General features: G+C 57.4%; 2 protein-coding genes across 2 annotated transcripts; both read left to right on the top strand.

Annotated features, from left to right (window-relative positions):
* Positions 1-753: 753 nt before the first annotated feature.
* On the top strand, positions 754-5050 carry LOC105306156 (small proline-rich protein 4-like). Its single transcript, XM_023523868.1, has 2 exons — positions 754-787; positions 4839-5050. Exons 1-2 carry the CDS (start codon positions 754-756, stop codon positions 5048-5050), a joined length of 246 nt encoding a protein of 81 aa, XP_023379636.1.
* A 6583-nt stretch (positions 5051-11633) lies between these two features.
* On the top strand, positions 11634-13179 carry LOC105306144 (cornifin-like). Its single transcript, XM_011381049.2, has 2 exons — positions 11634-11662; positions 12610-13179. The coding sequence occupies exon 2, from the start codon at positions 12629-12631 to the stop codon at positions 12917-12919; it is 291 nt and encodes a 96-aa protein (XP_011379351.1). The 5' UTR covers positions 11634-11662; positions 12610-12628; the 3' UTR covers positions 12920-13179.
* The last annotated feature ends 1586 nt before the right edge of the window (positions 13180-14765 follow it).

Raw genomic sequence — 14765 nt, forward strand, 5'->3', positions numbered from 1 at the left:
CGCCTCAGACCAGCAGGCATCAGATGCTCACAGGAGCACCGGTCCCCGGTGCCACAAAGGTTGGGAACCGCTGTCCTGAAATGTTTACCAGATGAAGCAATTAGTGGGGGCGGAAACTCAAAACTAAAATGTTCTAAGTTATGACTGCTGGTTAAGGATCGACCAGAAATTAAGATCAAACAAATTGGTAGGATGATAATGCTGCGGATGAGATACAGTTTGCTCAGGTTTAAGTTTTCATTTTACCCGATGAGCAGCCAAAATACAGGCATGTCGGCAGCCCCGGAGCTCCGCTGTCCCCTCCTGCAAACACGGTCCCCTGCCCCAAAAGCCTCTCGTGAGGAACCTAGAGTTCCTTTTGCCTTTTCTCGTTTCGCTCTTTGAAATTGTGTAATAAGTAGGCTCCACGTGTGTATCCGGATGAAACCATTAACCACCCTCCTTTCCCCAAAGCACAGAGGTAGAAGCGCCCTGGCGGGGATGTGTTTAGATAGGTAGATGATTCCCATTGTCCCTGGCAGGGTCCCCTCCCAGAGTCAGGCCTCTGTCGCCCGGTCACCCCATTATTCGTCTGCAGGGTGGAGCCGGGATTTCTCAAGCTTTGATTCACCTTCACAAATGAGTCTCGCCTGTTCCCTCCCCTCCCTGATGGAGTCACAGGCACACACCTACTCTCAGGTGTCTGCTCCCTAGAGAGGGGAGATGCAGCACCTGGCCCGGTTACAACACGGTCCTTTGAGGAGGAGAGAGCAGATGCAGGACCAGCTGGGTGACAGTCCCGGGCCAGGCTGGGGTGCTGGAGGTGGGAGGGGGGCGGCAAAGGCACCACCCCACATAATCCCTCGGGGCTCTTCTCACCTGTAGGAGTTGTTTACGGGTGGTGATTGATTCAAGGGGTGCTAGGAGGTCTCCCCTCCACCTCTGAAAGAATAAGCCACTCGCCCAGCCAGTCGGGTGCCTGGAATTCAGCCACTTCGGGCTGAAGGGACTCGGATCGGCCCTCCCTTCTGGATCTAGCCATCATCAGAGCCAGTTTTCTCATTGAGAAAATGTATAATACACCTCGCTTCTTTCACAGCGTGTCGTGAAGACTGTCTGCGGAGATGCTTTATAAGATTCAATGACTAATAAAAACGCACCTGTGCCCGGCAGTGTGGGGGAGGGGGGTCAGTTCGGGCCTCTCCGAGAGGGGAGAGAAGATGACTCCTGAGTGCCGGGGAGAAAAGAAGGGGGGGCTGGAGCAAGAGGCAGAGACCACCAGAGCCGGCTCCCTATTTTGTCATCAACGTGGCCTTTGTGGAGAAGCTGCCTGGGGACTTAGTCACTACAGTGACTGAAAACAGCTATGAAGTCAGGAAACCTGTGATCCATCCCTGGCTTTGACATTAACCCCCGTGTGACCTTGAGCACAGCGTGCCCCCTTTCCACGTCTGGATTCCCCTCTACGAAATGGGGATAATGTAGCCAACAAGGAAGCCGAGTGCCAGGGTTTTGAAAAGTCGAATGTGTTCGATGCAGATGAGTGGCAGGCGTCTGAGATATTTATGTCCTAGAGGACACGGCCCTTTCAAGGCCAGCCAGGTTTAGGCCTCTCTCCCGGCCACCCCTGGATTGTCCTCTGAGATGACAGCTGCGTCATAAACCAAGTTTTATCACTACTTAGCAAACTAGGCAGGAGTCGTTTACTGATAAAGTAAGAGGCCAATGAGCAAATGGGAAAAACAAGGACTCGGGCGTATCCCAGAGAAGCGTGTGGGTGCCAGAGACACGAGAGGACAGTGCCGTCCACGCCGTCACGCGCGCCACCTCATTCCGATGCCTTCTACCGGCCAGGCGCGCGAGCTGCGGCCACGCCAAATCCGGACAGTTCGCATCAGAGTGGACATACCGGCGTGGAGCGTGGGGACGAGGGATGCCGGCGGCGGCGAGTCCATCCCGAAGATGGGGTGCAGAACCCAGAATCTGGGACCCAGAATGGTACATATGAAAGTGACAGGCCTTGGAGGAGGTGGAGGACGAGGCCCGGCCTGGAGGGGGGATTAATGCAAGAGTTCAGTGTTAAGTGAGGCTGACCCTGAAAAACGAGCTGTATCCATCCGTCTCCATAGGACAGAAAGCTCGGGAAGGAGGGTTAGTCACGGTCCCACCCAGTGATAGTCACTTGTCCACCGAGGAGACGCTACCTGCTGTGACATGGTGGAAACAAGCTGTGGGCTGGGGCCCCACCCAGCTCCGCCCCGAGGAGCTGCTGGTTGTTCGGCAGGTCATTTAACTTTTTTAAACTGGAAAATCAGATTGCAAACTGCCCAACGGAACCGCCATGATGATTAAATAAGGCGGGGGTTTGAAATGCTTAGAAACAGACTTCTCAGTATTTCTACCGTTTCTCAGGCTTTGCTTGACGGTGACAGAAATGCTCACACCGGCCTTGAGTCGGCCAGGATCCTGAGGTTCGGGGCAGTGGCCTAAAGGTGACCGGCCTGCCTGCGCCATCCTGCCTTTCCCCACGCCATGGGGAGGGACCCCGGCTCCTTCCCCTCCATCTCACGAGGGCCTTGAGCACAGTCGCCAGATTCAGTGAATGAAAATAACAACCTGCCCCGTCACGGCCGAACCTCAGAGAAGTGACAAGTCATCCTGTAGCCCGCCTCATGCAGGATCGGGGGCATAATGATCGCAAAATAACTTCTGTATCTCGTCGGGCAGCCCCGCCCCGAGGGCCGAATTCTGTCCCCGCGTCTTTGCCCGGCACTCATACCCGGCAGGGTCTGACCTCAGGTGGGCCGGTGGGGGACACGACCCCGCGCTGGTTAAGCTCGGGGACACTGTCTACGTCCACGGGCGGAGAAGCGCTTAGAATCCGATGCGAAAGGCAGGACACTTGTAAGCTGTGCGTGGCGGGGACGGGGCTGGGGACCGAGGACCTGTGGCCAGGCTCTCGCCGTCTCTCTCTGCCACGTTCAGAGGACCGAGTTCTTCGAGTCCTCTCGATCCGAGTTCAAACCCCGTCTCTGCTGTTCGCTGCCTGTGCGACCTTTCCCCGCCTCGTCTTTCCCACCTGCAAAATGGTCCCAACGGCACGTACCTCCCGGGGGGGCCGTGAAGACCGACAAAACGCCGGCGCGGGGGCGAGCTCGGCGCTGGGCACCCGGGAGCATCGAGCACGGTGGCAAAGGCGACGTCTGTGTTTTTGTGAGAAGCGCCGCGAGCCCACGGTCCCCCCTCTTTCTCCTCCGTCCTCAACGCTCCCCAGGAATCCTCAGGTTCGTTCTACCGTCACGAGGTCGTGAGTCCTCGAGTTTGAGCGAAGACCTTGGGCGGGTGAGGTCAGCTCAGGCAGACGGGAATGCTGGAATTTGCGGTGGGCGTTTTCCATCAAAACAGGCCGGCAAAGCCAGTCCTGGAGGAGAGGTGGGCGAGGGCTTCCCGGCGAGGTGGCGAGCGGGGCCACGCCAAGTGCCCGCGGCAGGTTGGGGGCCCTTATCAGGGAGCCAGCAGCGTCTGGCCACGCAGCTCGCTCAGCCTCCTCTCCTGGGGTCCAGCTTGCACCTCCGGTAAGTGGGGTGCATTTGTCTTCCTGGGGTCCGCGGGGCCCTCCTTCCTCTTTGAACTGTCTCGGCCACTAGGCCAAGCGCCTCTCCTTTCTCGGGTAATCAGAGGAGTGACAATTAAAGAAACGCCACGCTCATTGTCACCTAGGGACTCCCATCTCTGTTCCACACACTGCTAGGTGTGACTAATCTCCTGATTCTGGCTTCAGCCGCCTGGCGAGAGGATCTCGCTCACAGAGAGGAGAGACTTAGAGCCGTAGCTTTCTGTAGCGATGCTGAGCTTCCTCCAAAGCGCTCTCAGGCCCTATCGGCGCGACCCGCGAGCTTTTCCGCCACGCTCTTAGGTTTACAGAAACAAGTGTAGTGTATATTGTATTTCGTACCCTACAGCTCCCATGTCTCGCTACCTCGATTGCCACCTGAGACCTTTGCTTCCCATTCATAATCACAAATTTAGAAAATGAGGAAAGCTGCCTACAGAGAAAACTGGAGACAAGCGGCCCGACTGGGAAGGCGTCAGGGAACTTCCAGGTCAGCATCCTCCAAATAAGCGCACAGGGTCCAGAGAAGGAGGGGGCCCCGCGGCGTGCCTGGCCGGTGTTTGGCCAGTGCCCTTTGCTCTGAGCCAGGCTGCCTCCTGGGAAAACATCTTCCTGTGATAGTCTCTTACCTCCAGAAATCCATTTGCCTTCGACTCCCCAGCCCTCCATGGAGGGCTAAGACCACTATCCCATGGCCAAGTTAAATGACTCGGTCAGCGTTCCATGCTGAGTCAAGGGCGGAGCCGGGATTAGAACCCAGGCCTCGGAGTTCCTGGAACGGGCTTCCTCCAGCCCCACCACTCACACACGACACTTCCTTCTAAGGCAGGGCCCGCCCTGCCGTCTTCCTCGTGCCGGTCCATCCCCGTCCACACTCGCCGTCTGCACTACCCAAGGCAGCCAGCGGGCACCGCAGACCCCTCGGCTGGGGCCTCGCGTCTCGATCTTGTAAAATGTCAGCTCAGCACCCCTCTCCTATTTCCTGGTAAGACTCAGAAATTAGCCGTGTATTCAGTTCAGTCGGGGGAGGATGAAGGCAGACAGGAAATCAGAACGACACAGAGGAAGGACAGAGGGCAGAGAGCGAGCTCCCGGCGGACGCGTGCGAATCCGCCCGCTCGCTCAGCCAAGCCCGTCGATCCCCTGTCGCCGTCTCGGCTGGTGGAGCGAGCATTCTTCAGGCATAAGAAGGGAGAAAAGATGGCTTCCTCCCTTCTCATGGCGTCCCCTGCCCGGTCTCTTCCAGGCTCACCTGTCCCCACTGCAATGTCTTCACAGCAGCAGGTGAAGCAGCCCTGTCGGCCACCGCCTGTCCAATGTCAAGAGACTTGTGCACCCCGAACCGAGGAGCCATGCGCTCCCCAGGCTAAGAAGCAATGCCCACCCAAGGGCACAGCCATCCCTGCCCAGCAGAAGTGCCCCCCGGCCCAACAAGCCTCCAAGAGCCAACAGAAGTAAGGCTCGGCTGGAGCATCGCCTGCTCACCTCCGGCCTGCCAGACGGAGCCTTCCTTCCCGCTGCTGTGTCTCCCAGCTCCAGGCTGCTCCTCCTCTCCCAGCCCCTCCTACCGGAGTCCGGGGAAGCTTTGCCCCCCGGTCTTCTTCTACGTGCCACCCTGACGCCCACCCAGGGGCCCCTGAGTTGGTCTCAGCCTCTCCAACCTCCAGCTCCACCATGGCTACAGCACCTGCTTGTCCCAAGGCGAGGAGTGAGTCAGGGCTTCTTCTGGGGTTCCGCCCTGACCAGTGGGGGCACCAGAGGCCCGGCGCAGCTTCTGCCTCCTTCCCTTCCCCAGCTCCCCGTCCCTCTGCTTCTCGTCTGTTTCCTCCCCTAATAAATCTGCGCCTCACGCCATCGTCTGTGTCCCGGCTCCCGGCTCCCGTCTGTGACCCACTCATCACTGGGGGAAGTGCGCGTGCCAGCGCACACGTGCCGGGAAGGGGGACGCTCTTGCCAGCTGATCCTGTCTAAGGAAGGACAAAGGCAGCGACGTTCAGCTCCCAACTCCAGAGGCGCCAGCCCGCCTGGAAGCTGTCACTCTGAAGAAGCAGACAAAACGAACCTGAGTGACGTCGGCGTAGCACGCTCACTCCGCGTGTGCCGGGGAAGCGTTCACATATGCGTTTACCACCCGTCCGCTTACTCGCCCCCGCGCCTGCTCGCTCACCACCTCGTCCTCAGCGAGCCCTGGCTCGCGCTTAGTTTCCACTCCGCCCGCCTGGCTGTCCAGAGCCGGCCCGAGACGGTCCGCCCGAGTCTCGGCCGACTCCTCAGAGGTCACGGTCATTTTCCTACGCGGGGAAGGTCACTCCTGGGGTCGCCGTGTATGGCGTGTGTGCGGTTTTACCGCTGGCTCTGTCAGTTAGTACAACTTTATACGGCTTGTGAAAGAACTCTGTTTCTGCTGCTGGCCTCCTAACACTGGCCGAGACTGGCTGCCCATCAAAGAAAGAAGCAGCGAACCTTCCAGACGGGAGACGTGAGTGGTGGGAGGAAGGAGAGATACTGTGGGGGAGGGAGCGGGTTCTCGCCCCTCGAGCTCTACTTTTCGCTTGGATTTGCTCCCCGAATTCTCGCTGGGCGACGGGATAATGAACCGTGTGCTCGTTTCACACCCTGGCCTGCAAAGGACTCTCTGGCCACCTTCTCTGTTTCCCCTTAAAGTCACCCTCTTGGCCGATAGTCCATCCAAGTAGTAATTACTTAAAACGTAGTGGGCTCAGGTGCAACCGGCAATGTCAAAGTGTCCTAGAAACGGTTAGGGCCCCAAAGGGAATGCTTCTCTCTAGAGCAACTCTGACAGCCCCTCCGAGGCCCCGTCCTCTGCCCCGAAGCTCAAGGCAAAGTGTCCCGACCTTGGCACCCGCATGGGAGCTGGTGTGACACTCGGTTACCTTCAGGAAGGAGCAGGGTCCTGCCATCGCAATGTGAGATGGCGTTTGTCACTCAGATCCCAAGCCTTCATTTTCTCATGTGCGAAAAGCTTGGGTGGTTTAATAAGCATTATTTGCAGAATTTCTGTGAAGATCGGCGATAGTGTCTATAAATTGGCTGGATATAGTATATGCTCAATAAGTGATTGATCTTATTACCACTTATGGCTGGGGAAGTAATTGCCAAAGCACTGGCCCGAGGACCCACCTAGACGGTGGCCACATGGAAGCCTGTCACTGGCCCCAGAATCTGTGCCGACATGTGACGGTGGTCTCTTTCTCAGCCTGGGGACACCATGGACTGGGAAAGAAGAAACGTGGGTCCCAGTTCTGGCTCGGTGCTAAATAGATCTGTGACCTTGAGCAAGTCCCCGCGCCTCAATCTTTTGTCCATAAAATGAAAAGTTGAGTCGAATGCCTTCTCCCTGCCCTAAAATTAGGTTTGCATTCTCTTGGGCTTTTGCGTTTTTGTGGGTCCCACGCTGCCCCTGTGAGACTGAATCTGCTCTGCCCCCCTAATAAGCACAAAACGCTTTGGGGGTGTGAGCAAAACCCAGAAAATGAAAGGATGAATAAACAAATAAATGAAGGAATTAAAAAGGGTCGGAATCCATGAACGATTTCAGACTGCGGTAACCAGAAAATCTACAGAGAAGCGACAACTGTGTATTTTAGGTGATTTTGAAAAATAAAGATTTCTTTTGAATGGGAGGGGGAAGGGAGCAAAAAGCTATAATTTTTAATATTTTGGGACTCCAAAGGTTGTAATTTGGCACTTTCAGAAGCATCCGAGAAATAGGAAGCATGGCCTTTCTTTAATCCATGAAAGGATATCAAGATATGTCCCCCCAAAATATACCTCTTTGACATAAAAGGTATTTTTAGCTGGAGGCAATTAAGAAACAATAAACACAAAAGAACGCCTCGCCTTTTCTGCAGGAGGCAGGGTAGAAATTCTCCTTTAGTTGGAGACAGACTTACCAGCCCAGAAATGGCACCAGAGGCATCTGCAAGCAAACCTTCCCCCATTACGTCCGGGCCATGCGGCCCCTTCTCACAAACGCATTGTCCTTTGTTGAAGATGCTGTACTAGCCACAGTGCTGGGCCATCGCTCTGAGTTTCTCTTTGTTGTTGAGTATCTGTCTTTTTTCTTTTTAAGGATTCCAGCTAAAATCTTAAGATGGCAAGACATAAAGTTTTGTCTCCCCTACACCACCAAAAAGTCTCCACACCATTCTCATAATGGTGTCCAGGCAGGTGACACAGGACCACCTCCTGGCTCCAGGCCACTGGCTCCAGGACCTGCACAGCCTGAGCCTGTCCTTTGATGATTCCTTGGAGGGAAGGTGGGGTTCAAGGGCGCGTGGAAGAACTTAGCCTTCCTTGGATGGGACTTAATTTCTTCCCAAGTCTCCCAATATGCTCAGGCCAAACTCCTTGTTGCATTAACATCGATATGTGCACAGACACCTTAGCATCCACCTGCACCGCCTCCCGCCCACCTGCACCACCTCCCGCCACCTGCACCGCCTCCCGCCCACCTGCACCGCCTCCCGCCACCTGCATCATCTTCCAGCTGGAGGGGGTCATCATGGCACTGGAGCCCTCTGTCTAGATTCAGGGACTTGAAGTTAAGATATTCTGTTAGGGTTAGGACAGCAATTGTCAAGCCTGACAATATCTGAGGACTTTTTAAATATCAACAGATACAAATATTTTTTAAAATGGTGTCAATTTTGGTCAAGGTAGAAAAGTCATTGAGTTTAGAATCTAGTGTCTCCTAATATGTTTGATCATAAAAACCACCTAACGAACGCTGTAGAAACGTCTCGTAGCTATTTCTCTTTCCTCGGGGTGGAGAGTTTGCAGCTGTATTGTTAATAAGCACCCCAAGACGAGGACACTAAAGCGAGGTTAGGTGACTTGCGAGGCGATTGGAATCTGCTCTGTGCGACATCCTCTGCGTGCTCTGGGCCTCAGTGGAGTCGAGGGGGCAGCGACCTGAGTCCGGAGGGGCCCGATCTCGGGTTAGGCTCCGGGTCAGGGTTCCCTGCTCCATAAGTGGCAATGAAGCAGAGGCACAGTCGGAGCTCATGGAAGGTCCCACAGCTGGTCCAAAGGGAGCCGGGCTGTGACTTGGGAAGGGCAGCTGCCTCCGGTGTCCTGTGAAAGGCCGAGGTCCTGGGGGATGCACTTACCATCAGAAGCCACTGCGTCCCCCGTTTATGTGGCCAGTTTGTGGGGCCCGATTCGCCAGCCAGCTCAACCCTGACGGAGAAACCGAGCTTCTCTGGTGGGGAAGATGGACTTAACACCACCCACCGAGCGAGCTTCAGGCAAATGAACAGGGAGAATGATGTCAAGGGTCAACGGAAGGTTCCAGAGTCAGGAGCCAGAGCAGCGTTCGGGGTAAGGAAGGAGACGGGTCGAGGCAGGCAGGACGCCCGGCCAGGGCGGGAGACCGGGGGACAGGGGGACAGGGAAGGTCCTTTGTGTCCAGGACCGAGGCCCAGGGAGCGCACGGAGCACCGCAGCTTCAGAGCTGGTTCCGATCCCCCCAGGGCCTGGGACAAGCTGGGCGACGCCAGGACAGAGAAGCAGGAAGCAGGTCCCTAAGGGCTGAGAACTCTACCTGGTGCAGAGACAGGTTCTGCCTGGTGGTCACGGGGTCCTGGGCGGGGGATCCTGGGTGAGGAGGCGACAGAGTGAAGCGGGAGGCTGGGAGCTCCCCGTGGCCCAGAGGGAGGCGGGCGTCAAGCGGAGGACAGCACAGCGGGACTGCGGGGAGACAGCAGGGGCGGCTTCTGTCCCCTGCCGAGCGCTTCTCTCCTCAGCCCATCCCTAAAGATGAGGGCCGGGCGGGCCGCTCTGAGCCGCTCGTCAGTTTACTCCTTCGGTCATTCGGTCATTCCGCAATCGCCAGCTCACTGGGCAGCTCCTGCCCCGCAGGCACGGTGTGAGGGCGGTTGTGGGCCGGTGGCTATGGGGACACAGTGGGAGGCTGACCCGGGACTCAAGGTCACCAGAGATGACTCAGCTGTGCAGCCAGCAGGTGCTGTGTGTCTGAGGTCAGGAGGAGGCACAATCCACACACCTGTGTTTTCAGGGTGATTTGGATTTTCCAAAGCCCACGTCTAGTAAGCGATGGTGTTTTGAAGGCAGCTCTGTACCAGTGACTCTGGTGTCATGTTACGTTGACCAGAGGACATTGCTGGTGTGAGGACTCGGGGAAGCCCTGTTCTTAGGTCCCAGGAGAGAGAAGTTCATGGCAGGTGGAATCTTCGGGACCTGACCCCCGGGGAGGGACGGCATACCTGGGCAGGTGCTCAGAGAAAGCTCGCCTTCTGCCATCCTCAGTGTCATTACCGGTCCGGGTACCCAGGCTCTGTCATCGTGCCACCCGGGGACCTTCTCCAGAGTGAAAGCAATGCTCGTTCAAAACACATGTGTTAGCAGGGGCTTCTCTCGGACCCCGACCCACTGGGCAATGAGACCCTGAATGCACGCCTCGTCCACCGACGCTAATTCACGTTTTAGCAGAGCTGGAAACACCTTCTGCTTATCCCCAGAGCCACTTTAAACACGAAGCAGACTTATTACCATTAAGAAGATTCATCTCAGCGAAGTGTAAGGGCTCACCCAAAAGGCGAGCCTTGTTGTGCCTTTTCACAGCGGCACACACACCCAGCCGCCCCTGGGCTGTGAGTGGACTCAGCTCCGAGCCAGGAGGCCTGGGCTCCCCCTTTCCGCCTCTGACCATGTCGCCGCCTGGCCTTAAGTTCCTCTGTGGCATCAGGAGCAGGGGCGGTTCCGACGAAGGAGAGCACAGGCCTCGTGTGTAGGATCAATCAGTCTTCTCTTGGGTTCGTCGCTTGCCCTGGGTGAGGTGTTTCACCTCTCAGCCTCCAGCTACGAGGTCTTCGCTCGGCAAGTGTGGCCCTCTGACACCCTTGACCTTGGTGGCTCTGAGCGAGACTGTGTCTCTCACCCCAGGGAGTCCCCGATCTGACGAGGGGAGGAGGTCGTCATCCTTGGAGAGCCCCCGGAGTGGGACCAAATATTAATATTTGCTGAAGGCGGGAGGAAACGTCGCCATGGGTACAGTGTTGCTTTGATCAAGCACGACTCTGACGCCCAGAACATACAGAGCCAGAGGCAGGGGACACACGCTGCAGCCAGCAAGAGCTCCAGGTGTTGGGGCTGGAGCCAGAAGTGGTCACGAGGTGGGGGGAGGGTCCTCACGGAGGCCGTGGATGAGGGCCGGGGACAAGGCTTCCAGGGGTCAGCTGAGGGGTGGCGTAAGCTGGTCAGGAAGGAGGGGAGAGCCACAGCCGGAAGGCTGGGTGGGGTGGAGGGAAGGTTCTCCCAGGAAATAAATTAGCCTTTACAACCTCTTCAGCAGGAGCGGGGCGAAGGTGTGGCCGGTGAAAGCTTAGCAGGTTGGCCCAGATCAGCCACCACCACTGCGGGGTGGGGTTGGGGTGATGACTGAGTGACTCTGAATGTGTGGGGTTCGATGGAGCCCGGAGAAAGATGAAGGGGTCTCGGACAAACGGGTCTCGGACGCCCAGACGCGGACCCTACGCTCAGCCAGCCGCGCGAGCTCCGGCATCTGCCTTCACGAGGCAGACAGCTGGCGTGCACCCCAGCTCCGCCGCACCCCCTTCCCTTCCCCACCTGCCCATGTGCCCAAACGTGTTCTGTCCCTTGAGAGTGAGGGAAAGGAGAGCAAGCAGGTAGCAAGGCCGCACAATGACTGAGACACCCCCCGCTCTGGGGTCAGTGCGTCGAATTCCCCAGGGAGCCCGTGGCTCTCCCCCGCCCCCCACCCGCCAACACGAGCCCCACACTTGGGTCTAAGCGGGATGCTGGCAGTGGGAACGAGGCCCAGGTGACATCACCGTTGGGCAGCCGGTGCCAAAAAAATATCGAGTGGGTGGTGTTCATCACAAAAGCTGAGCCAACTGGTAATTGAGGAGTGGGGTGAATCACCTCTGACAGGTGGAGAATGCAAACAGAAGGCCTGGGCGGGCCTATTTCCTTGGGGCAGGGCTCAGAGTCCTTTAAAAAGCCGCTGGCCGTTGGCTTTGCACCAGCCCAGCGCGACCAGACAGCCCGTTCTTCCCTGTGCGCCAGGTGAGGCTCTGATCGGCCCCAGCGTGAGACTCTTGTTATTTTCCCATTATTGGAGGGAAACGAGCGGAAGGCGTCTGATGCGGGGCATTAAGCGGAGAGAATGCGGGGTGCTTTTGGTTTAAATGAAAACGCCGTTTGGGTTTGGAGAGGACTTAGGAGGTGGTCGAGTCAGCCACCTCGGGGGGACAGCTATAGAACTGGGGCCGGGGAAGGGGACACCTGTGCCAGTTCGCACGGTAAGTTGAAACTGGGATCACAACCAGAACTCAGGCCCAGGGCGCTCTCGGAAACACCATCGCGTATGATATTTATTACAGGAATTTTAATCCGTATAATGGAGCTCTATCGATTCAGAAAGCGCGTATATTTAAGGCACTTTGGGTAAACCAAACAGAGAGGAGCGGAGTCGACAAACACGACCAGCAGAGAAAGCGATGCCCGTACGAGATGCAACACAGAGTAGACAGCGGTGGGCACGAGGGGCAGGGAAGGGCTGTGGCAGTTTGGGGGAGCCGCACTCAAGAAGAGCTCCCTGGGGTGGCCCCCGATGGGAGTGACGATGGCGGTGCGTGCGGACGGGCGGGCTCCGCAGGCCAAGGCCGGCGCGACACTGTCGGAGCTGGACTCACGCGGACTCATCCCGTTAGTCACAGGTGTGCGGCGTGGTTCGAGAGGTGCGGGGCCCGCGGTCATTTCTAAGATGTCACTTTCCGAAGGGCCTGATGTGTGGTCTCGGGTGCTTGTCAGTGAGGGGCACGGCAGGCCCGGGGAAGAAAGGGAGCCGAGGAACGAAGCCCACCGACATGAGGCAAACAAATTGCCTCCTCCCCTTGAAAGGGCCCGGGAATCATCGGAGCTGCTCAGGGGCCTGCAGTGAGAGCTGCTGGGCCCTGAACTTGGCTTCCTCCCCGGCCAATCCCTGTGCAAACCATCTCTCCCGTCCCTAGGTCCAGCCGTCCTCGCAGCATGAGCTCCCAGCAGCAGAAGCAGCCCTGCGCCCCGCCCCCCCAGCTGCAGCAGCAGCAAGTGAAACAGCCCTGCCAGCCTCCGCCCCAGGAGCCATGTGCCCCCAAAACCAAGGAGCCGTGCCACACCAAGGTCCCGGAGCCCTGCCACACCAAGGTCCCGGAGCCCTGCCACACCAAGGTCCTGGAGCCCTGCCACACCAAGGTCCCGGAGCCCTGCCACCCCGTGGTCCCGGAGCCGTGTCCCTCCAAAGTCATCCCAGCACTGCCTAAGCAGACCAAGCAGAAGTAACACGGTCTGCAGCCGCTCCCTGAGGGGCCGACCCCCGGGTGCCGAGCCCCCTGTCTCAGCTGCCTGAGTCCCATTTGCCTTGCAATCAGCATGCTGTCACCCTGAGTCATAACCCCTCCCTCTCTGCACTGTCTCAGTGTGAAGCCCCCTGAACCCCTGCCCGGGCTGAGGGTCCCACTGGCCGAGCTGGTCTTCTAGCTGCTCCAGGCTCATCTGAAGGGTTATTGGGGGGATGGGGGAGGTCAGTGAATTGTCCCTGCTCTGCCCCCATTAAATCATTTTTAACTCCATCGCTGGCTACGTGTGTCATTGTCCAACTCAGCTTCCTGCACTGTTCCCCCAACGGGAAGCAGGGGGCAGGTCGTGAGGGCTCCGTGTGTGCGTGTGACTGTCGTGCCCACAGGATAGTCAGTCGGGCCACCCAGAGCCTGTTCCTCTGGGCAGCCTCAGCCAGAGCAGGGTGCGCTCGTCACCCCTGAGTGAGTCATATCTGAATGTAGAGATGGCATCTGCTTCAATCTGTCTCCGACTCTGAATCCCTGCCCCAAATTGGCCTTATTCTCTTCAGCTTCTTCTATCACATCATCATCATCACCATCATCACCACCATCATCATCATCACCATCATCACCATCATCATCACCATCATCATCATCATCATCACATGGTGCTTGTTTATATTCCAACATGAGTGTCTGTTCTTCGCTTATTCTCCCTTCCTGACGTTTTGACGCAGAGAAGCAAAGCACTTAAAACGCTTACACTCAGAAACACACACACATCCGCAAATACACACTCATCGCACACCACAGGGAGACACACACAGATAGACTCCTATACACACACGCACGGGTCCCCCAAATCACAACGCACGCACACACGCGGTACCTCCCAGGGGACGACATACAAGCAAATGCATCAGAGAAAGAAAGAAAGAAAGAAAGAAAAGAAGAAGAAAGATTTAGGCAGGTTTCAGGCGGAAGAGAGGTTAAAACGGACCGTAGCAAAGTCAGCACGAAGGGAGAGCGGGTCAGTCAGGGAGAAATTACGAGGCCGACAGGAGGCTCAGAGAGCACCGGGCAGGCTCCCCACGTCCCAGCTCAGCAAACCGATGCCCCGGGACGGAAGACGAGCCACCGAGTCCCCGGGAGCCCGAGCCTCGGAATCACGCCCGGAGCCCAGGCTTCGGGCTCCCACCCTCTCCGCGGCAGCCCCGTCTTCTTGAGTGTGCCGGTGACCGCAAGTCTGGGAGGCTCCGTCGGGGCCCGGGCCAACCGCCTCCCCGTGGGCTTCCCGCGTCTCCCTACATCGCGCGCTTGCTTCTCCGCCGCGACGCACCCCCGGCTCCTCTCTGCCTCGTGTCTCTTTTCCGCTGTGTGTTCAACACCCCCGCACGCCCCCTGCGACCCCACCCCACACCTCTGCGGGACCGAGCGCCCGCCCAGGGCTAGGAGATGATGCAGCGTCCGCCGAGATCCGGCGAACGGGCCACACCCTCACCAGATGAGGCCGTGGGAACGAACCCCTTGCGAGATGTGGGGTCCGCAAATATTTCTGCCATGTGCGTTGCGTTTTCGGCCGCTGCTCGTTTCCTCTGCTGTGCGGAAGCTTTTGAGTTTGGTGCGGTCTCTCTCGACCACTTTTACCTTTGCTGCCTTTGCTGGACGGTAGGGGCCTTTTCTTTTCCTTCTTTTTCTTCTTTTTTTCTTTTGCATATGGATTATCCGGTTTTCCCAACGTGTGCCGAAGAGGCTGCTTTTCCGCATTATGTGTTCTTAGCGCCCTTGTCAAAAATCGGTTGACCTTTTCCGCGTAGATTTATCTACGGGCTTTCTATTCTGTTCCG

Source organism: Pteropus vampyrus, unplaced genomic scaffold (assembly GCF_000151845.1).
Source record: "Pteropus vampyrus isolate Shadow unplaced genomic scaffold, Pvam_2.0 Scaffold426, whole genome shotgun sequence".
NCBI lineage: Eukaryota > Metazoa > Chordata > Mammalia > Chiroptera > Pteropodidae > Pteropus > Pteropus vampyrus.

Bases quoted from the DNA above. Each gene is read 5' to 3' on its own strand.
- LOC105306144 (XM_011381049.2), top strand. From the start codon at position 12,629: ATGAGCTCCCAGCAGCAGAAGCAGCCCTGCGCCCCGCCCCCCCAGCTG.
- LOC105306156 (XM_023523868.1), top strand. From the start codon at position 754: ATGCAGGACCAGCTGGGTGACAGTCCCGGGCCAG. The intron at 788-4,838 runs GCTGGGGTGCTG...GGTCTCTTCCAG, and splicing joins GGGTGACAGTCCCGGGCCAG to GCTCACCTGTCCCCACTGCA.